Source organism: Aaosphaeria arxii (assembly GCF_010015735.1).
Source record: "Aaosphaeria arxii CBS 175.79 unplaced genomic scaffold BU24scaffold_2, whole genome shotgun sequence".
NCBI lineage: Eukaryota > Fungi > Ascomycota > Dothideomycetes > Pleosporales > Aaosphaeria > Aaosphaeria arxii.
In genome coordinates this window covers 2,796,996-2,817,957 of record NW_022983475.1, presented here as the reverse complement: position 1 = coordinate 2,817,957, position 20,962 = coordinate 2,796,996, and the positions used below count along the sequence as shown (strand labels likewise).

General features: G+C 45.8%; 8 protein-coding genes across 8 annotated transcripts; 5 read left to right on the top strand and 3 right to left on the bottom strand.

Moving 5' to 3' along the window:
* Window positions 1-1,648: 1,648 nt before the first annotated feature.
* On the top strand, window positions 1,649-2,953 carry BU24DRAFT_386447 (uncharacterized protein; the record flags this gene model as incomplete). Its single annotated transcript, XM_033524923.1, has 4 exons — window positions 1,649-1,708; window positions 1,760-2,384; window positions 2,440-2,641; window positions 2,701-2,953. 4 exons carry the CDS (start codon window positions 1,649-1,651, stop codon window positions 2,951-2,953), a joined length of 1,140 nt encoding a protein of 379 aa, XP_033387850.1.
* A 1,055-nt stretch (window positions 2,954-4,008) lies between these two features.
* On the bottom strand, window positions 4,009-5,173 carry BU24DRAFT_386445 (uncharacterized protein; the record flags this gene model as incomplete). Its single annotated transcript, XM_033524922.1, has 4 exons — window positions 5,095-5,173; window positions 4,593-5,043; window positions 4,459-4,542; window positions 4,009-4,409 (listed from the first exon to the last, which is right to left on the bottom strand). The coding sequence occupies exons 1-4, from the start codon at window positions 5,122-5,124 to the stop codon at window positions 4,009-4,011; spliced, it is 966 nt and encodes a 321-aa protein (XP_033387849.1). The 5' UTR covers window positions 5,125-5,173.
* Window positions 5,174-6,884: 1,711 nt separating this feature from the next.
* BU24DRAFT_419123 (uncharacterized protein) lies at window positions 6,885-7,439 on the bottom strand. The gene is made up of 2 exons (XM_033527141.1): window positions 7,337-7,439; window positions 6,885-7,285 (listed from the first exon to the last, which is right to left on the bottom strand). The coding sequence occupies exons 1-2, from the start codon at window positions 7,401-7,403 to the stop codon at window positions 7,155-7,157; spliced, it is 198 nt and encodes a 65-aa protein (XP_033387848.1). The 5' UTR covers window positions 7,404-7,439; the 3' UTR covers window positions 6,885-7,154.
* A 1,124-nt stretch (window positions 7,440-8,563) lies between these two features.
* BU24DRAFT_459176 (uncharacterized protein) lies at window positions 8,564-9,255 on the top strand (the record flags this gene model as incomplete). Its single annotated transcript, XM_033531703.1, has 3 exons — window positions 8,564-8,693; window positions 8,743-8,961; window positions 9,008-9,255. The coding sequence occupies 3 exons, from the start codon at window positions 8,564-8,566 to the stop codon at window positions 9,253-9,255; spliced, it is 597 nt and encodes a 198-aa protein (XP_033387847.1).
* A 1,299-nt stretch (window positions 9,256-10,554) lies between these two features.
* On the top strand, window positions 10,555-11,921 carry BU24DRAFT_439616 (NAD dependent epimerase/dehydratase family protein). Its single transcript, XM_033530320.1, has 3 exons — window positions 10,555-10,742; window positions 10,794-11,085; window positions 11,138-11,921. The coding sequence occupies exons 1-3, from the start codon at window positions 10,699-10,701 to the stop codon at window positions 11,858-11,860; spliced, it is 1,059 nt and encodes a 352-aa protein (XP_033387846.1). The 5' UTR covers window positions 10,555-10,698; the 3' UTR covers window positions 11,861-11,921.
* Window positions 11,922-11,953: 32 nt separating this feature from the next.
* Window positions 11,954-13,823, bottom strand: BU24DRAFT_121352 (uncharacterized protein). Its single transcript, XM_033520898.1, has 2 exons — window positions 13,006-13,823; window positions 11,954-12,914 (listed from the first exon to the last, which is right to left on the bottom strand). The coding sequence occupies exons 1-2, from the start codon at window positions 13,509-13,511 to the stop codon at window positions 12,260-12,262; spliced, it is 1,161 nt and encodes a 386-aa protein (XP_033387845.1). The 5' UTR covers window positions 13,512-13,823; the 3' UTR covers window positions 11,954-12,259.
* Window positions 13,824-15,432: 1,609 nt separating this feature from the next.
* Window positions 15,433-19,047, top strand: BU24DRAFT_476571 (uncharacterized protein; the record flags this gene model as incomplete). The annotated part of the gene is made up of 7 exons (XM_033532934.1): window positions 15,433-15,523; window positions 15,582-15,818; window positions 15,869-15,954; window positions 16,023-16,211; window positions 16,266-16,418; window positions 16,479-18,697; window positions 18,764-19,047. 7 exons carry the CDS (start codon window positions 15,433-15,435, stop codon window positions 18,900-18,902), a joined length of 3,114 nt encoding a protein of 1,037 aa, XP_033387844.1. The 3' UTR covers window positions 18,903-19,047.
* Window positions 19,048-19,319: 272 nt separating this feature from the next.
* BU24DRAFT_419119 (uncharacterized protein) lies at window positions 19,320-20,936 on the top strand. The gene is made up of 2 exons (XM_033527140.1): window positions 19,320-19,572; window positions 19,628-20,936. Exons 1-2 carry the CDS (start codon window positions 19,382-19,384, stop codon window positions 20,619-20,621), a joined length of 1,185 nt encoding a protein of 394 aa, XP_033387843.1. The 5' UTR covers window positions 19,320-19,381; the 3' UTR covers window positions 20,622-20,936.
* The last annotated feature ends 26 nt before the right edge of the window (window positions 20,937-20,962 follow it).

The following is a 20,962-nucleotide window of genomic DNA, read 5'->3' as shown; positions in this document are numbered from 1 at the left end:
ACATCATCTCATTTTGGGCAGAGAAGAGGCCATATCTGCATATCGCGGCAAGAGTGGCGGCGCTAGCCAATGTGGCAGGAGTCGCGACGATGATGCCTCCGGCCCGCATAGACAAGAGTGAAGGATAAACTTGCAATGAGTATCTGGTCTAAAGCGTCGCGATCTTGTGTTTGTCGATAAATATCTCATAGGGAATGGGATATCCTGCGAAATTCGTCCTGACCGAAATACCTGCAGGTGTTGTAGTTCTTCGATGACCGTTGGTGAGGCTGTGCTGGTGCGAGATCTGAGTACAATAATACCAAGCAACCAAGCACCCAAGCAAGGCTCGCTAGGGGGCCTGATTACCTCCTACCTACCTATGGATGGAGAATGGCAAAGCGATTAGCGGATATCCCAATCAGGATGTATAATATCACAGGGTTCATCTTGAGCAAAGCATCGCCATGGAGAATAAAAATAACGATAATGCATTATTGTTGGTAACGAACAGACACGGTAATTCATACCAGCGCACATGTACGTATCGTTAACTACCTAGGTAGGTAGTACCTGTTTAGTATTAGTGGTGAGTACCTAAGGAAGAATAGGTCCCATCCCAAAAGAGTAAGTCCCGCCGGAGTGATGCGACCTTTCGGGGTCTTGGGATGCCCCCTCATCCGCCGACTCCTACCCCACACTGGCCATCTTTCAATTGTCATCATTATTATTACTATTTTGAAAACCTGTATGCTTGAATCATTGCATACCTCCACTAGAGACGCATGCTTTGGAAAGTCGACTGAGTAACTCGTGCATGCCAGTTTTCATCCGCAAGCCAAATAGGTCAATGCCGCCTGTGAGAAATCCTTGCAACCAGTGCAGGGGTAGGTAGCCCTTCCATCGCTCGCTCTTGAGAGCTAATAGGAATACCTAGAAAAGCATGTGCGATGTACGTGTGCTTCGTGAAAGATTGCACCAACCTTTTCGATGCTACGATGTCCTTCCTGTTTGCTGTAATGCTAATCCATACTTTGCGCTCCAACCATAGGCGACGAAGAGCGCCCCATATGCCAACGTTGCCGTCTGAAAGACATTCGGTGCACTCGTAATATACGGCCCACCCCATTTCGACCAGGTTCGTCCGCCAAATATGATGCTCTCTTCACTGGCAATGAGAGATGGGTCAACAGTAATCCAGTCCGATGTAAGGGCCCGCGAATTTGCAATGATCCAATGGGATGCAAGAGGGGCAGATTTCTGACGGCAAACTGTTAATAGTCCAGGTTCATGGTCCTAGCGAGGCCTTCTGTATAGTGGACTTACAAGAAAACAATGACCAGCACCCTCCTCTTTCAGTTCCCCACGTTGAACTATGCAATACTGTTCCGCCCGTCACGGCCCTCCATCAAAACTCGACCAACTCGCCACACACGAATTCACCAGAGAGCTTGCCGTTGAGCACGACATACCCTGACTCGGGACAAACATCGAACTCTTCACACCACGCCGTGTACGTATGAAGAGACCGTGCACGATCAAAAGCCGATCCCTTATGCTCATCGATTGCAGTACCTCAAATGATGGACGCAATGCACATCAAGAAGAATGTACAGTGCCAACAGAAAGTCGAAGTCATGTTACTCCGCCAATTGGGTTCGAACTACGTATGTTTGACCAAACTGAAGCATGTCTTATGAGATATTTCATTGAAGAAATATCACCTTGGGTGCGTTATTTGTCATGCCTTTGAGAGAGACTGGGAATCTAAGATGGACAGTTTGATACATGTGATGTACGGAAACATTTCCAGTACTACATTCCGGAACGTGCCAGGTATTTCCAGCCGCTGTGCAATGCCATATTCGCAACATCTGCACGACATCTTCATCGATTGCCTCAACATAGAACGCCCGGAGGTATTTGCTATCAAGGTCAAATCCTGACCAATCTCACACCCCATGTTGCTGTTGAGTATATGTTGAAATGTCTACCGGCACTCAGGTCATTCCACGAAATTCAGGATGATGATCAGAGAGATTTGATCATCGCTACAGCTATAATTCTACGTCAATTTGAGGAGATAGAGGATGTTGAATCAATTAATATTGACGAGGCATTGCCAGAAGGCTCTTCGACCGGAGGAGTAAACTTTTTAGATATCATAAACACTGTTTTACGAAGCTCCCACATTGTACACAACCCCAATGGCCAAGGATTAATTCACGTAGTGTATTGGATATCGCTCAGACAGGAAGTTTACTCAGCCTTCATGGGCAGGCGCTCGCCGCAGATGCTTCTATCGCAAGAACATTGGAACGATGCCGAGGCTATAGACAAGACAATCATGCATGCAGCTCAGGTAGCCAAATGGTTATTCGATGACGGATCGGAGAACGAGTGGTGTAAGTTGGTATTTCAAGATTTCGGAAGTGAATAATTGTTGATAGAAGCTTTTAGACCGATTGAAAGAGCAGGAACAGCTACTCGAATCGATCATCCAAACTCTGCCCCAATTTCTCCCAATCCTCTGGGAACCACCCAACAAGTCAAGAGGTGAAGTCTTTCCAATTGTCTGGCTTGGTTCCGATTTGGCAATCACTGGGATTCAGCATGTAATCATTTCAAAGATGGTCCTGACAGCCGAGGACCCCAATCTAAAGTAGGCTTGACACTAGCAACATTGTAGGTGTTGAGAGTACGCTGACCTCTTTTGCCCAGATCGGAAGGGGTAGCGCGGGGCGCGCATCGTCAAGTTGAGTCAAAAGTTCGAAAGCTGGTTCTTGATCTTTGTGGCATGGCCCGTTCCCGACCTCAGTGTCCTCCCGCCCTTGTCAATGCCGCCATGGGTATCCTTCACTATGGCCACTTCTTCACGGATGAGTGGGAGCTACAAGCGTTGCGAGCAATAATCACAAAGTTTGAGAAAATTCGGGCGTGGCCAGTTCCAAAGGAACTAAGTACGTTTTGCTGAGAATACTACAGATTGAAAGTTGGTTCTTATTATGAATACAGAAAACATGTCTACGAACGACCCGGTGGCCATATAAGTCTCAGAACTAATGTTTAATAGTCTAGACTGGTCTCTTGGTTAAATGGAGCTGGCCATAGTCCCTAATTGGAACCTCTCATTGCATGTCTACTCGCGCTCGAGAGAAGCATTCTGGAAGCTTTTCGAAGTGAGGACCTTTGCAAAAAATAAGTACCATTAAGAAAGGGCGACTATCAGATTCGATCGGCCAATTCAAGCTTGAGGGAAGGCTTTGTATTTAAAGCCTTTGTATATCTTGTCATGTTCTGGAGTGGCTTTCACTGATACGCCACTAACGATTCTCAATCCGACGGAAACTTTTATCTAGATCCCGATTCTTGGATTGAATATGAATTCTTTGCACCTTGATTAGCCTTGTCAAGAAGATCACATCATTACTCTTCATTTTTCCTTACGCGACTGCGATTGCCTTGCCGCCGTCTGCTATCTTCCGCCTTTCATAACTGAGTAGAACACACCATGAGGGAGCCATATATTCTGTTAGAAATCGTATTCGTGTAGTATTAAAGGGCGAAAAGATCGAGACACGCTAGGTATAGAAAACAATTCGGGTTATAAACCAATTTCTCTCAGAATAATAAAATTCTTGAACGAGTATCCAGAGAGATGGTGAGGGCGGACATCCAAATGAGCAGGCTGCTCCATTTCCTACAGATCTTGAAATCGCAAACCCACAGAAAGGCGACTACGAGTTATCTTCAGCCTCCTAGTCCCAGCAGCACACTCTTTAGAATAAGGGAACGTTGATGAAAATCCGTATCATTCTTCCCAGCTAGAGATTTATTGAGATTCAAACACGAGTAGACGAATAAAAGGGCCTCCAACAGACTAACTCAAAACAACATCATATTTTCAGGCATCAGCTCTCTAATTGACGGCAGCACATCATATTGTTAAGAGTCGTACCCGTATCGGAAAGATGCTGAACAAGTTTAGAAATATATAATGACGAACAATATGTTGATTATACACTCCGTCTAAACGCTCCCTGTACGTTCATTTATAAGCCATGAATCTTTCCCAGTCCCATCTGAGTCCTTTGAGTAAACACTGCCCGAAGAATTCGAACTTCGTTTCGAGGAACTAGAGAAGCGATTCGACACTGAGCTAATCAAGGCATTGAACACTGCAGGTGTGATCCAGGCCAAGCTGCTGCCAAAGCATGGTAATGCACATACTATGACGGCTATCGTAGGTTCCATCAAAGCCCAAACTGCATTCTCATCCTGAAACTTAGGCGACATGCGCAAAGTGTAGACTGTGCGCAGTATATCGAACGCGATGATAATGAAAACGAGGCTAAAGACGAATGCTACACCAATCTTTTGTGATAGGGGCATAAGCATCGGCTTCAACATTGCGACCGGTATTATCATAACTGCGAGGGGTCAAATTTCACCGTTCAAGGTAGGATAACTATCACATACGCATGATGTCGCCAACGACATTCAGGCTGCACCACATCGTCTGAAGATGCACAATGATCGACCTTGGTCTTTCCGCACAGGCCTCTGATAATGATTAGTAAAATAGTACGGTGGTTGTGGAGAATTCAGCTTGCCTGGCTCAAGGAAGTTTGTTGGCGTACCACACTTCCAGAATATCGACGTAAAAGAAACAAGAAAGCACAGGGCGGTGTAGGCAGTCAATAATGACCATGCAACACGGAACCTTTTCGATATCTCGAAAATCCTCCAGTACATGGCAAGAAAACTGGCCTTTACGGAGTAAATGACACAAAAGAAGAGCGCAATGTTGGCCATGTTCAATTTCATAGTTAGCATAACATCGCGAGGTCCGGGCGGTTCGTTGCTCAGGCCGAGTGCGTAAAGTTGTGCCTGATAATCTATCGGTACGTAGATTTGGTAAGTCGTGATGTACGCGAGTAGAAATATCAAGGCCACTCCATTGAAATAGTCGTCCCAACCAATGCGGCGGGTCTTGCGCCAGTGGATCCAAAATCGTCCTATTGTGAGAATCATGCCAAGCGAGGTCATACACCAGGCAATGGCCTATATCCTGTTAGCAACCTTGCCATATTTCAAACAAGTATAAACACTTACGTTGAGGCCTTCGATTGGAATGATTTTCATGGTTAAGGCTGTCAATATTGAGATGTGAGGTACATAGGTTCTAGGCGCCAATTAGGTTGTCTCTAATGCAAGTTTACGAATCTCTCAATACTGCGACGAACTTGTTTTAAGTACCAGCTGCACAAATGTCTCCTGAATGCATCATGTTGGACTTTACAATCGCGAACGGCAGACTGACTGCAGGTGTGCATAACGCCATGCCATTCGGTTTCCGAAAGGTCGTTTCCAAGCGATTGCTAAACAAACTTGGAACAAGTACTGGCTGCGATCGACAATCAACCCGTTGGCTCCACGGGAAGGGGTTAGAGCGATGTCTTGATTGTCCAATCAGGGATAAGGCAGAGCGGCCTCAATGAATTATCTCGTATTGAGCACAAGCAGCACAACATGGATTAAGGAAGATCCTTAAGTCTATGGTACGAATCATGCGAAACGATGATATCTCAATGATTAACAAGATTGAATTCTGGACTCCACTAGCGGAGAGGATGGCCTAGTAGTAACTCCATTCTTTCGTCATCGCGATGGTCATTGACGATTCTTTATGGCTAAGAGATGGATCTATTAACCGGAGAAAGATAATCAAACCTTGACAATAGGCAATTTGCTTCTCGATTTCTTTATGTTTATGGATCCGACCAGGGACGACATGAACCCAGCATCAGTTATTGCACTCGAGGATATAGCAGATTCAAAGGCACGAGCAAGAGTACCGAGACCCAGTAGTTGGGGACAGGTCTTCGAATAATTCTACGATTCGTGAGAATTGCATGTGCGCCCCAGAATGCAGGGCCTTTAATGCCCGCTCATCCATGAACGTTTTAGTTCCTCGGGATCGATGTTCATGGGTTCATTATGCCCCCACTGGCCATGATCTAGTAATGGTAGAGAGTAGCTTCACGTTGTAGAATCATGTAGTCATCGATCGCGCGCGATAGAAAATATGGCCTAACATTGTAGAATAGCGAAATGCAATCGAAATCGTACTCCTTATCTGTAATATATCACGATGGACTCTTAGAGCGTGTTTCCAGCGAATTGCAATTCGGAATGATTGGTCGCACTCGGTCAATTCTTGAGGTATTAATCTAATCGACGCTATATGTATTCCAAATGGTGGGCAATATTGAAGAATGATCGGCGCGAGAGAATATGCTGATGCAGGGGCTGTTCTTGTTATACGACGGCCCTCCAAGTCTTCTCAATATGACTCGGAGATGAGGAGAAGCAGAGGAACGGTATATGCGCTCATCCATTTCGCGTCCTGCCTACGAGGCAATCGCTACTAGACTGTGCTCTGACTACGACGTACCCGAGAACAACAGATATTGGCTTGAACATGCTGACACACTGATCAAAAGCGGCGGTAGACCCTATCTGAAGATGTTATGAATACTAGTAAGCAACGTAAATAAAAGTTGCATTAGATGCTTCTCAAGAAAGTAGTGTACTTATTGTATCGGTGGTATCAATATACAACAAGCGCGCAGATTCGTAATTGTATAGTTAAGTTAGACAATGTCAGACGCCAGTAGTGCTCGTGTCTCTAGATTCAGGATTCAAGAAAGAAATTACGTCCACGCAGCAAGCGCCCTCAACGCTTTCACGACACAATTTCGCCAAAAGGCATAATTTCAGAGTGGTTACTTGGACTTCAAATAGGGAGATGGACCGAGAATTGCAATTTGATTAAGTTTGAAAAGCTAAGCGGCCATCAGCTCGCTATACAGAAACGAAAGTAGCGAGCCTAACACCGTAATTCGCGCCAAGATGAATTGGAACCCATACATTAAATAGCCCCAAAAGAAGTCCTCGTTTCTTGTTTTTATGAAGGGATAAGAGGCTATCGAATCGGACATGATAGAATTTGTAACATTCAAGCAATCCATGGTTTTCGTCCTTGGACCGACCGGTGACCTTCCCGAGGCCTCTACTTTCACATGCCGTATATATGTCGATGTGTCTTGACCGAAGGTCAATATCGCGGTACCGAATATAGTTACTAGAGGTAGAGAACCCAGGAAGTGCTTTTATTCACTGTCCTCGTCCTCATCGAACTCTTCGGTCTGATCAACCTCTGCAGCAACAATGATCATTCGCTTAGCGAAGTCAACCTGATTGGAAGATGGAGACCTCGGAATCACGTCAAAAGAACTGGCTCCTGTATAATTTAGTATACAGTTGTAGATGTTGAGTGAAAACAAGTACTGACCTTGTGGAGTGGGAGCTCCTAGTACTAAAGCGCCCAGGGTCGCAATTATCAAGGTAGAAGGCAGCATATTGATGGTTTTCGCTTATAGAAATATGTAGTAACGAGTTTGAAGTGGAATGCCGCCTTTGAAGAACCGGATGTCGAGTTGATATACATACCTTGTATAAGATATCTACTGTAATATGGACTTACCTTTGAGTGGTGTAATTCATGTACTATGCTGTAAACAGAAACCGATGTGTTGATCAGTGTGCAATATTGCGCCGAGCTCTGCCGAGGCCGTATCGGCAGGTCTCGCGTGAAGATCATCCTGGATCTGGAAGTTGCCTACGATAGAATGTCAAGCATACAAGTTGTCGTTCACCGAAAAAGCTTGCAAGGTGCTCATTGACCAATACGTGCATCGCTCAAGAAGCCTTCTACGTAAAGATGTACAGGCACCTTATCAGTAGCCGCTTTTATCAATTGCAGAATCTAGCTTGTGGTGCCTGTCTTGCTCCTTTCCGGCCGTTTTGGCGATATCTACACAAGATCAGCAACCGTGATTCGCCAATATCCGCCAACGGGGGGATGATAAAATGACATGTGCGCTAACTTGCATTATCGATTGACAGCGGGAAATATACATCGCGACATTTCTCCGCATTCTTTATGCGGGCGTGAACAACTAGCGGCAGGTTCCTATGACAAGGGCAATACATATCAACGACAGTTACTGCACTTGCCTCTTGAAACACAAGCAGGATAGTCGTCGCAATACGATCAAACATTCAATTTCTTTGGTTGTGTTCCAACCCAAGAAAGTGCATTATTACCAGTCCCAGTACCTTGAGACATTTTTCTATTCAGTCTTCTTCGAAAGTATCGACATTGATATACTTGCGAAATGGATTTTGGCAACGACAAAGGGGCTGGGAGCTATCACGCCCTTGACCACTCAGACAGGCAACATTGCGAAGACGCCAGCGGAGATGGCCATTCTGAATTTGAAGCACTACCACAGCATCGCAATAAATCGACTTGGCTACGAGGGAATTTCTTGAAGATTGCACAGTTTATTGTTCTCGTTGACATTGCTATCTTATTGACGATCGACGTTACGGCTACTTTAGTAGCCCGAGTTCAACGGAGTAAAACTTGCAACCATCATCAAGAGCGTACGTTTGACCTTCCCAAAATACAATTTCCATCCACGCATTTGTTGACTATAATCCCGTAGCCCAGAAAATGGCAGATTTTCTTGATTACAAGATTCAGTTCAAAGACCGCCCAGAGTGGAGCATGGGCCATTATGGCTCGGGTTTTAACGCGCCTCCTTCCGATGAACTTGATGACCTATGGGAAGATCTACTCGAAGGTAGGAAACCGTAGCACGATTATTCTTCTGCGATCCTAATCCTATCCAGCCAAGAATATACGTATATCTCCAGAGGAGGTGCGCAGCCTTGATACGAACCTTACTCACAAAGTTCGTGTCAATGATGGTGACTACGTCGGCGTTATAGGAGCATATCACCAATTGCATTGTCTCAATATAATTAGGCGCCTGATTCATTGGGACTATTATGGTCCCCGAATGTCTGAGGAGGAACGAGAGTCGTTTCTTTGGAAACAACACCATTCAGGTAAGTGTTGTATATCCAAATTCCAGAATGAGTTTAACCTATGTAGACCACTGCCTGGAGGTATTTCGACAAAGTATCATGTGTCATGCGTATCCTTCTTTCTATCTTGGAGAATGGGTAGCAGACTCACATGAATTTCCCAACATCGAGTTAATGGCACAAGGCTCCACAAAATGTGTCGACTGGGATAGTCTGGACACATGGGCGCGAAAACGGAAACTCGTGCAGGGCCATTTTAAAACGAAACCCGGGCCATATGAAAAGTCTGCGTCGAAACACCAAAAGCATGGTTGATTTGTAATATGCGTGAGTTCGAACCAACTCTGGGTCAATTGATTGTATTCCAATGTTGTTATAGCGTATCTTAATAATGAAAAGGACTTCACTCAGTCTGAACCAAGTGTCTCGGAGCTGATTTTCGCGCACGTGTAGATTTTCGCACCCATGGACGTACTTGCGTTAGACCTGGGCTTATCATCAAAAGATTTCGTTTTAAATGCTCTCTATGGAATGGATTGCGGGTAAATCGGCCGTTCCTCTGACCTATTATGTAGTTGAAATACTCCAAAGCCGGACTCAGATAAAGTGCGTTTCAGTGACTGGACGCTGACAATTTGCTTGTAGCTGGGTATCTCCGGACAAAAGGTGCTTGCCATCGAGACATAGCGTTAGTACTACACGAGAGCAGATATCAATGGAAACTACTGATATCCCTTTTGCCGATCAATTGGTGCTAGATCTTCATGATATGTTGCAGATATACTGTAGCAATTCTGCTATCCTCAGCTTGTACAAGCATCGGAACCGATATCACTCATTTTGAACGTTCAAGAACATACTATGCGCTGTAGCATTTTGGTTTGATCTTCTTTCGAATTGTCAATGGACAGGACAATGTAAGCAACATGAGCCAATTCAAGTTCTTCGTGAACTAGGAACAGTCTAGTCCATCTCAACTAGAAACCCGGTTGTTATCGCGTTTTCATTGCCTCTTCAGATATCGAAACAATCAAAAATCTTGCTTGGGAAGCTTAACCGAACCGGCGGTCGTCAGGAGTCTGTCGCTAGAATTCTTCATGGTAATTATAAATCAGCCCTCACGAAACTTGCACAGCGTTTCAATTGTTGCCAATGGCATTTCGACGATTCGCGACGATTGTTACCGGACCGGAACTTTACTTGTGCGTTCTTTATGATAGACATCGCAGATCACGTTCATGAGCGATGTAACTTGCTTACAATTCGCTACAGGCAGGTCGACAGTGGTTAGAATGGTGAGAATACGAGGTTGCATTATGTCAATCAAGTACTCTGAAGCCGTAAAATATTCTTCGGGAACGCCGGTGCGCGCAATGATCACAAATCCGATATGGAAATAAAATAAAACCCGGTAGACCAAGCCAGCATTCGTAATTCCCAACATTTCTGTTCTCTTCTTGTTAGCTAGCACGCTGGGTGTTCCAACATTGGTGGCCCTGGAAATTTAGTGCCTGGAAATGGACGGTCGCTTACCAATACAGGGCTCTTTAGTGCGAGTAGAGCAACACCAGATTTGCCAACTTCGGGCATCATAGCGCATGAAACGGCCTTGCAGCTAGCTCGATGCATCAATAATTGAATACAAGAAGCTGGTCCTATGTATAAATGACAGATGCCCCAGTGACGTGAACTACAGCAATCCTCGAATACATCAACCCTCCAGTACGTCTATCTCTTGAGCAATTCAATTCATCAACAATGTCAACTCGTCGTATTCTAGTCCTTGGTTCATCGGGATATATGTCAGTATGCACAAAGTCATCCATAGTGACACATGCTAATTCAACGCATAGCGGCGGATCAATCCTTACTCGCTTCTTGCAATCTACTGATGCCAACATCAAGTTGTACTCCTTCTCCGCACTGATCCGAGACGAGAAGCAAGCAGCACGACTTAAAGAAAAAAATGTCACACCTGTACTATTTTCCGGTCTGGAAGACACAGATTTCTTGCGCAAACAGGCTTCCGAGTATGATATCGTCCTTAATTCTGCCAACGCTTTCAACGCAGAAGCTGCGCGGGCGCTTATTGAGGGACTGAGCGATCGCCAAAAACAAACAGGAATTCAAACTGTATACCTCCATGTATGTTTACAGTAGTGCCTACATTGATATGAATATTGATATGACGAATCAGACATCCGGCACATCCTCAATTGGATTGTATCCGGTTCCAGAGACTCCGGAAGAGCGTGTCGTCTTGCATGATACGGAGAGTATTTACGACTATCTGGTTCAATTGGAAGGCAAGGAACCCTACGCTCAACGAACTACAGATGTCACCGTCGTCGATACCGGAGAATCCGTGAATGTCAAGACCTACATCATAATGTCACCTACTATTTATGGCACAGGATCTGGGTTGTTCAATCGATTGACGATTCAGCCCCCAGGAATCGTGCAAAGAGGACTGCGTCGAGGTCGAGTTCCGGTCCATGGCTCTGGAAGTGGATACTGGGATTACGTTCATATCGATGACTTGACACAACTGTATGAAATCATATTAAGCCGTGTTTTGAGTCAAGGGGATATTCCCTTTGGTAAGAAAGGAATCTACTTCAGCGAGAATGGCTACTTCAATTGGAGGAAACTGTCAGAAGGGTTGGCGCAAGCGGGACAAGAATTGGGCGCGCTTGAGACGAATGAGGTAGAAGAGCTATCATCCGACGCATGGGTTTCTAGCCCAGGCAGTACTCCAACCGCTGCAAAGGTTCAAGCTGGTCAATTGGGTTTCGCAAGCTGGAGCAGATCAACAGCTGACCTGGGTCGTAGCCTTGGCTGGGTTCCAAGACATGGGCCGGAGTCATGGACAGAGAGTATCAAATCTACGTTTCAGGCCGTATTAGACAATACTAAATAGAGTTCGGGCACTTGTATCCAGACGATAGTAGATCAAGGACAAATTCATGATCAAACCTTGTTTAATGCGAACCAATAGGGAGCTTCGTTGCCTGAACTAACACAGGCTGTAACAGTCTATTTCCTAAGTTCTATCATCTGAATAGCTATAAATAAGCCGAATGTTTTCACAATTACGCTTTCTTGTAGCAACACCGCCAGGGGAACATTCTACCTGAGATTTCTGATCAACACAGCGCATACCTCAGCATCCAACATCGAGTCCATACCAAGATTTGTTAATTGGGAATCCATTGCCATTCGACCGGAGCCAATATTGTGCGTAGTCTGTTGGTCACTTTGTGATAAAGCGCTTGCTGTGATTCCATAGATCTGCTTGCCATAGGGATGATCGATAACACTACCTTAGTCTTGAAGGTATTGGGGTCCATACAGTATATCCTACTGTTCCAAGATCTACAGTAGAATTGCTACTGTCTGTCTTCTCACTACGAGATAGCAGGTAGGAAAACACACCCTGTCGCCACCCGACATCGATGTCTATACCCGCATCTGGAAACTCCTCCCTCCCCCGGTCCCCGTCTGCTACTGGCCTGGCTACATGAAATTGGGAGGCGTTTACCTCTCTAACAAAGTATTCCTCAATACGGCCGAATGCCCAAGGAGGCCTCAACACAAGCCCCTTTAACGACTCCGAACAGTTCTTTATAATATATTTGCATGAATCTTTCAACTCAACCTGCCACCATGCCTTATCATTCGACCTTGAACCCCCTTGCACAAAGATGGACACATGGACGAGATTCGGGAGTTGACCTATATCCCATATGCTCTTCTCAAATAGAAGGTCGGAGGGATCCGAGTTCCAGGATACAGAGGGGTAAGATCTTGAGCTTATGCTGTTGCAGAAGAGCTGGCGCTGCCAATGGAGGTGCACGAAGCGAAGCGCTTTCAAGCGTTCTGGTAGGATAGTATCTCGTAAGGCAATAAACGTAGCATTTTGGATGAAGAGGAATGTGTTGTGGGAGTATAACATAGCAATCGCCTCGGAGTATCTTTGCAGCATTTGTCAGTATATAAAAGAACCTGCTGATATCCCTTCTCTTATCATTTAGTTTTTGTGTGCAATGGCGGAGGATGACTTACATCGATCGACAACATTGTAACAAGGCCAACGCATTCGATTTCTTCTGGGGAGGAGATGCTGTGAAATCTGAGGTAGGGGTCTGCGAAGATTTTTTGGAAGCTACGGCATCTCGAATCGTTTCTGCAGTAATGCCTCTATCTACGTCTGCTGGCTGTACCGAATTCGAAGCGTCCACGAGAGTATGACTAAGTTTGCCATCATCCATATACAACGCAATGATGTCCCCACCAACTGCGTATTCCCATATCAGAAGGCGAATCTCGGTTGGCAAGCGTAGGAGTCTACTATGGGAAACTAAGTTGGCGTTCGGCTGTGATTGCACTTCAATATCTATACTAAGCGCGCGGGGTCGCTGTTCTGGCAGAGACTTAGGTTGTCGCTGGTGATGGTAATATGCTTTCTTGCGGCGATAGATGTCTCGGTTATATCTTCCTCTCGGGGTCAATATCGATAGAAAGGCTTCTCCGTGTGGGGGGAGGCGGAACAGAGAGTATATACTGTCCATTTTGGAGTCCGGGTACGAAGTTTACGGCCAGATTGTTGGTTCGTACTGAGTTTCGTCTATGGTATGCCTTCCGCGAAGTGCAACCAAGGCCTTTTCTTCCTAGGAAGAGTGTTTTTGGGCCAAAGGACTAGTGTCAAGGGTGGGGTTCGTGTGCGCGTGAGGCTGATTGTGAGTGCTGACAGCTTTTCCCCATCGAAACAGCAGAAGTAATTATCGATCAATCAGGCAATGGCCAATAACAACATTTCCCCACTAATGTAAAAGAAATCTTTCGCTAGTGTCAGGTCGACGTCGAGTATGTAGGTATCTTTTGGTGAGAATTGTACGGGAGGTAGTCGAGATCGCCAGGAAATACGACGATAGGCAGAAGGCGAGGTAAATGGCTCTCTATTAATACGTCGGCGAGTCTAAGTTTGAGTGCAGGGGGTGTTGACCCGATGGATGCGGCACGCGTACATCCGAGTGCTCAGGTAGTCTTAAACTCACGTAAGTTAAAGGTCTCTGATTATTACGGAAGGTTCCACGCTCCGAACTTTAACAGGACGCTTCGCAAGGTATTGAATTGGCGGTAGGGAAGGATAGGCTTCTGTAAGACTTTAAGAATCGATGTAGACTGTCTATGTTAAATGTGCAAGATCTTGCCAGATAGTAGTGGCCAGATAAAGTTGTGATCGAATTTTGATCAAGTTAGCAACGCTCGGATCTTGAAAATGAATGTATTTATACGCCCGTAAGGCGGATTACCATACGTCAGAAGTTGCCAATCATGAGAGATAGGCGGAATGGGGCTGTTCAATCGTTCGGCAAAATAGTTGGGGGCTGCAGAGATCCCAAGGGTAGCATCTACGCCGCAATATATAGCGACTGTGCCGTTGAAGTCCTGATCACGCCACCGAGGCAATGAGAAGGCAGAGATCTCCGTGGGCGCAGCGTGCAACAAATAGGAACAAGAGGAACAATAGGGTTGAGGGACGAGGGACGAGGGACGCGGGCGTCTCTCGGTTGAAATAACTGCACACCTGAGGTCCAACCCTCCATTATAGCACCACCAAAATGGTGCCTTCTACACACACTTCACAGCGGATTTTCATGCCACAATAGCGCATATGTTCAAAATCTTGACATGTATCTACTCACTATAAGATATGTATAATGTACTATAATCTTCATAAATGGTTGAAAATTTGGTCTGATGGTATGCTCAGAAACCTGGCTTTTTCCTACGTTGGCCGAGGGTTGTAGTACAGCAGGGCTGATGGCGATGACCAGCAATACTATTTGAGTATATCAATGTTGATGTTGTTTTACCTGGCGCTAAAGCTATTACGTGTAGTTTGGGGTGGGATTTTGATCTACCTCCGCGTCAAAGATGATCCTGCTAAACGCTCTACGCAATGCTTAGAGGAAGGAATGAACAGTATTTAGTAGCGATCCCATATATTTCAGTTGAACGTTCCATCCTAACATAATATTCTACGGTTCTATAAGCCAGTTCAAACGTCGAAGTCCCCCGTAGATCCTACTTGGTTGCACCTTTTCTCACTCCAGTTTGCTGCCGAAGGACTAGCACAAGTGTCATTCTGTATCATCCTCTTGTGGGGGCTAGGACAATGATTTCGGACTATTCGCCTCAGAGGCACTGAATAATGTGCAAATTTTGGAAACCGTCCTTCGGACTTATCTTGCTGATGTAGGCTAAGAACTCAAGAATAGTACCAATGAGGCGAAGGCTTGATGCTGAAGTTCTTCCTCCAAGTATCACTTGCCTCATGAATATGCTAAAGGTCAACTAGCAATGGTACAAATAATTCGTTATGCTCTATATGTAATCTACTTTACATCCTTCAGTACTTTCCTTGATGTACTTAACCTGTACTCTTTTTCTCTACGTGTCTCTATTCAAGCATTAACATACCTAACGATGATTGTGTGGAATTTGTCAGTCCTTACGCTCTTTTTCCTTATTCTGGACGTTCGGGCTCGTGTTTACTATGATGCAGATACATGCACACGTAAGTGATATACACTGTTTCAATTTTTATAATGTTCAAATACTAAGATTGCACTAAGCGCACAAAACGCTTGTAGACAAGGCGTTCAAGTCCGCCTTTGAGATGGTTGATAGGGCTAGAGACGCCATCGGGAGTCCTCACAGCCCCTACTCAGATGCAGAGCAATGGGATTTCCCAGACCAAGAGATTACAAACCTCGCTGCCAGGATATTTGGTGATGGAGGTCCCCTTCAGAAAGATGATACATCTAAGGGACTGCCCGCAACATTATTCGGGAGGATGAACATTATCAAAAGTATACGTCTATGAAGTCGAAAACGAGGCGGAAGTGTTAACACAACATAGACAACTATGATTACATGGCGGAAAACTTTAAGACTGACAACATCCCGCTGCAGCAAGATGTGTCTTCCTTAACTCCATCAGATATAGTGAGTCGTAATTTAGCCTCTCACCTCGATTTGCGTTTGGAGTGTCCTGAAGCTAAGATTCTTGACAGCTGGTCTATTGCACGTTGGATCATCTTAATCCTTATGTTCAAGGTTACAAAAATGACAAGGAAGGAAGAGAGATCGAAGGCGGGGTCGACGAAAAGACCTATGATGGCTGCGCTAAGGGTACCCTTTTGGGCTTTACTAAACACACAACATACAACTATCAAACTCTTTACCTCTGCCATCTCAATGATGTAAGGAGTCCAAATCCGATTTTTTACCCAGATTAAAGACTAATCATTGCTTAGAAGAAGAAAAAAATCCGTAAGACGATCAGAGAAATGGAACGGAAGTGGTTAGACCAACGAAAGCTTTTAAGTGATGTTTGTACAATTTTTGGAAAAACGGGCAAGTGGGAGATTGATTACTATGACTTGTTGGATTCTACCATTCTCCACGAGGTACTTCAGTCCTACAATGCGTATATCTAGGCTTGCCTTTTGCTGACTATCAATATTTAGATGACGCATGTTATTCCCAGCGCAACAGAAACCGACCCTGGTCCCGAGAAAGGTGAAAAATACTGGCGATTGACTACTGACGATGTCGGCAAAGACAAAGGTTACAAATGGGAAGGGGTGTACCCGTTAGGCAAAGAGCGGAGAGGTTATAGGAATGCCGACTCCTATGCATTTTTCGGTTTGGGTACCTGGTTATTGAAAGAAAGACAGACAACGGTCAATAACGAAGGTTGTGTGCAGCCGCTCGACAACTATGAGATGGGAGCATCTGGCCAAATTACTGTCGGTAATGCGTGGCAAAGGCCTAAGACGAAGCGGTACATGGATCCTTTTGTTGATCTGGACATGAAGCGACCATTTGTCAACGTTCTTGAGGTACGCCAGTTTGTCACAAGTTTTAGGAGCTCCAGCTTTCCCTCTTTGGCTGCGCCGGGCGTACCGATTTCGTCTGGGTTCTCATGGAGCGGTGGTAATGGAACCGCGACAGGTCCCGGTACAGCAAGCCGAAGATCATCTATACTCTTGTCGACAGGCACTGGGTTTGAACAAACTTCGGCCTCTGGCTTGAGTTCTATTAGAAATTCTAGCGATGTCTCGACCCAGACTTTATCGTCAGAAAATACATTCTCTGAAACACGACCCTTCGGTGTACCGCCTGCAGGAGTGTCAACGATAATCGATGCCAATCATACCACTAGCGGCAGTGTCGGACAGACAACACGTGCCAACGAGACTTTGCAGACCAGGACGGGCACTCCGACTCCCAGCAACAGTATTCCCACGATCTCAGATATCCCTCCCAGCTCGGTTGTTAGCAACAGTACTTCCGGCGTCTCGCATATCACTGCAAGCACGGCTGCTATCAATGGCTCTTCCACCATGTGGGATGTTACTTCAACCCGAGCCAGCTACGATGACTCCTCGGCAACTTTGGTTACTTCCTCGACCCTGGTTATCAGTAACAGCTCTTCAGAGGCTTCCAAAATCACTTCAAGCCCGTTTGCCAGTGAGAGCTCTTCTGCCATCACAGAAATGTCAAGCCCGACTGCTACTACCAACTACTCGGAAATTACACTAGGAAGCTCATCAAAAGCCTGGTCGGAAGCCCCGTCAGCAGTTTCATCGGATAGTACAACTTACACTACCGGACCTACTACCGGACCTATTACTAGCGATATTCCAACTGCGCTGCCGTCGGGCTTTTTTTCTCAAACACCCACAACCACTCCAGAAGCTGGATTGCTACTCTGCGTTGATATGAAGAGCTGCCCAACTCCAACATGGCTGGAGGGTATTGTTTATGAAACGGATCTTTTCATCCCCGAGGTCACCGACTTGAGCGCCGTTCCCACTAAGAAGGTGAAGAAGAACGACGATGATGATGACAATAATGCAGTCATTTTTGTCAAGATCGAGCTTCCAGATGATAAGTGCAATCCCCTTCCTAAGCCTAAAGCTGGCGGCCTACTAGGTATCGTGGCAAACGTTGCAAACAAGGTTGTCGATACTGTCATGGATGCTGCCTGCAACATGGAGTTTCCTGTTATCAAGGGGAACATGCCAGACTGGATGGACTTGACCAAGTTCCCTGGATTAAAAGGGTATACTGAGCCTACTAAGGACCCTGATGACCCTAATGAAGACCCTGATGAGTCATCTTCTTCCGCCCAAGAGTCGGCTTCCTCAACGTCGTCAGAGAGCTGCTCCGCTACACCAATCCCAAGCTGCAAGGAAACGGCACTTATATCTGGCACAGTCACAAAGAGTTTTACAACTGAGTGCACTACGATTACTGCCTGCTCTGGCAGCGCTATAACATCCCTTACGCAGATTACTGCTAGCCCAACAGCTACAGGTGAGATCTTTGTTCATCCTGAGGGTTCTGAGGAATTCCAAGAGGAGCAAGAGTGCTACCAGGGAATCATGGAGAAAACCGACATTTCCATGGAAGACATAGAAAAGTGCTTGGGTATTACTCCCACTTCGTGGTCCGCGTCCACGTCGGAATATCCATCGTCTACTGGCGCATCAAGCTCATCAGCGAGCACGGGATCCCAAACTCCTACTACTAACACCAACACTCCGATCCCATCCTCCATCAAAACTTCTATGTCTAGTAGCATTCCGATCTCATCCTCAATCGGGACTTCTGCGTCTAATACTAGCCCGCCCAGTCCATCCGCAACCTCAGGAACCGAGCCATTCCTCTGTGAGCCATAGTAAGTAAATCTACGATGCCAACTATGACAGTTTTCTTGATGATTCTCAATACTGACCCTTTAAAGTATTGGAGGCCGCGACGATAAACAGTGCCAGTGCCAGAAGCAAAATTGCAGCGATGACTGTGAACTTATCACTATGTTCAAGGGCGAAGATGGTTGCGATGATGAATGTCAGGGTTGCAAACCGCCGGAAGGGTTCTAGCACGCCAACTCCACCCTAAACTGCAACAGCTGTTTTTGGACCCGGCGCACCATCTCCAAGATTCTTACAAAATACTTAGGGAAAGGTTTAGCTTTAGGACTTAGGTTGAGCTTAGAATTGCTAGGGAGCCTAGAAGTAGGGTAATATCTATCAATGTGATGTTAAAAAGGACTTTTGTTTAAGTAGTTTTGTTTGATCTTGTTCCTGTTGTCAGCTACTAATGAGAAAATGGTTGGCCCCGATCCGAACTTGGTAGACATGGATGATTTATCTCGTACGACAAACCCCAGAAGTGGAGTTTTCATGCGTTGATCGGCATGCACAGCCGGCACTAGGGCAACCGGGCGATCTACCCTACCTCTAGGTACTTACTGCTGACCCGAAGCCGAAGGCTGCAGCATTTCAGTATTTATGCAGCATTACTCTTCTTCCTGCTGCTCCGCGATGACATATCCAGTTCTCGGGTCGCCCATTTCGAAATGCAGTCCTCATCCAGCAGTGACACTTCGGATGATCAGACGGTCAACAATGGCGATATTGAGCGCAACACGCTCGCAGACAACTCAAAGCACAGCTACCTCGCTGTTTTTCGCAGAATTCCAGTCCCTTTACACAGGGAACGCGTAGGAACTCAGGTGCTTCGAACAATAGCTTTCCTTGCAATTGTACTGTAAGTAGGAGACGCGCAAGAATATATTCGTTACTTTAAAAATGACCCTAATCAGGTGCATCTTCCAATACTTCTGGATACAGCACATTAACAATGGATTGTCTCGTGTATCCAATGGTCCATTTGACGTAGTGTTCTGGAAACTCAACCGCCAAAGCCCGGAGATCTGGGACGATGAGCGACAGGCCTTTATTCATGACGCGATCCCAGTACCCGTTCACTCTCATAACGACTATTCGAGGGGTATCCCTCTGTTTGAAGCGCTGGGCTCTGGCTGTATCTCTGTTGAGGCCGACATACACCTTCGTGGTTCAGATCTGCTGGTTGGCCACACCTCAAAGGGCCTGAAAAGTGATTCAAATCTACGTTCAATGTACCTCGCGCCCTTGCAACGCATGATCCAATTGCGCAATAAAGGAACTTATGAAGAGGAATGGAGAGGCATATTCAGAAGTTCACCGCATCAAACGGTTGTGTTACTTGTTGATGTCAAAACGAGTGGACCCGAAACCTTTGCGGAGCTTCATGCACAGTTGCAGCCTTTGCGAGATCTCGATTTCCTAACTTACTGGAATGGTACAGAGCGGATAATACGCCCTTTGACTGTTGTCGCATCCGGGAACGCACCGTTCGAGTCAATTCTAGCCCTTGATTCGGCACACAGAGATATTTTCTGGGATGCGAAGCTCGAGAATCTCTTTACGCTAAACGACGATCTCGACGTTGATCCACCAATCTATGGATTTAACCAATCCAATTCATATTTCGCATCAACACGATGGACAAACGCTCGATTGTTCGTCCCGCCGCTCAACTACACTTACCCAGAGGGCACCAAAATCAATGCCTATATGAAAGATATGGCATTACCGCACATTGAGCAGGCAAAAGCTCGCGGCCTCATCTCCAGATTCTGGGATACACCTGAAGGTCCTCCCAATCTACGGGAAATTGCCTGGCGAGTGTTGATTAAATTGAAGACTGGAATTCTGAATATGGACGATATGGGTACTGTGAGGGCTCGGGCAAGCGGTTGGGGCTCGTTGTAGATTCGTCAACCTGTAAGCTCTCTTCGAAGTCTCGTATAATTTCAATTACCTGTTTATTCGTAGGAATCAGCACCATTTGCATCATTACACAGTGAATTTGAGCAAGCTTGAGAGGGGACACGGTTAAGATAGTAACGATGATCTCGAACGCGCCGCCTTTGCAAGATCTTCAACGAGATGCACCATGCAGATATCAGCGTTGGCTCTGTTGTCTCTTACGTGTGCTCCGACTTCACGGCGTATGCCCATCAATAGACTAGGGACGAGGCTAGCAACTGATGATTATGCGCTTGGTATCAGGAAATTAGATTACGGTCGAAATTTGATCTTTCAGCCATTTG

Excerpts from the sequence above, each read along its gene's own strand:
- BU24DRAFT_439616 (XM_033530320.1), top strand. The coding sequence starts at position 10,699 with ATGTCAACTCGTCGTATTCTAGTCCTTGGTTCATCGGGATATAT. Across the intron at positions 10,743-10,793 it reads CTTGGTTCATCGGGATATAT|CGGCGGATCAATCCTTACTC; the intron begins GTCAGTATGCAC and ends TTCAACGCATAG. Across the intron at positions 11,086-11,137 it reads TTCAAACTGTATACCTCCAT|ACATCCGGCACATCCTCAAT; the intron begins GTATGTTTACAG and ends ATGACGAATCAG.
- BU24DRAFT_419119 (XM_033527140.1), top strand. The coding sequence starts at position 19,382 with ATGCAGTCCTCATCCAGCAGTGACACTTCGGATGATCAGACGGTCAAC. Across the intron at positions 19,573-19,627 it reads GCTTTCCTTGCAATTGTACT|GTGCATCTTCCAATACTTCT; the intron begins GTAAGTAGGAGA and ends GACCCTAATCAG.
- BU24DRAFT_121352 (XM_033520898.1), bottom strand. The coding sequence starts at position 13,511 with ATGGACAGTATATACTCTCTGTTCCGCCTCCCCCCACACGGAGAAGCC. Across the intron at positions 12,915-13,005 it reads TTACAATGTTGTCGATCGAT|ATACTCCGAGGCGATTGCTA; the intron begins GTAAGTCATCCT and ends AATGCTGCAAAG.
- BU24DRAFT_419123 (XM_033527141.1), bottom strand. The coding sequence starts at position 7,403 with ATGCTGCCTTCTACCTTGATAATTGCGACCCTGGGCGCTTTAGTACTA. Across the intron at positions 7,286-7,336 it reads AGGAGCTCCCACTCCACAAG|GAGCCAGTTCTTTTGACGTG; the intron begins GTCAGTACTTGT and ends TAAATTATACAG.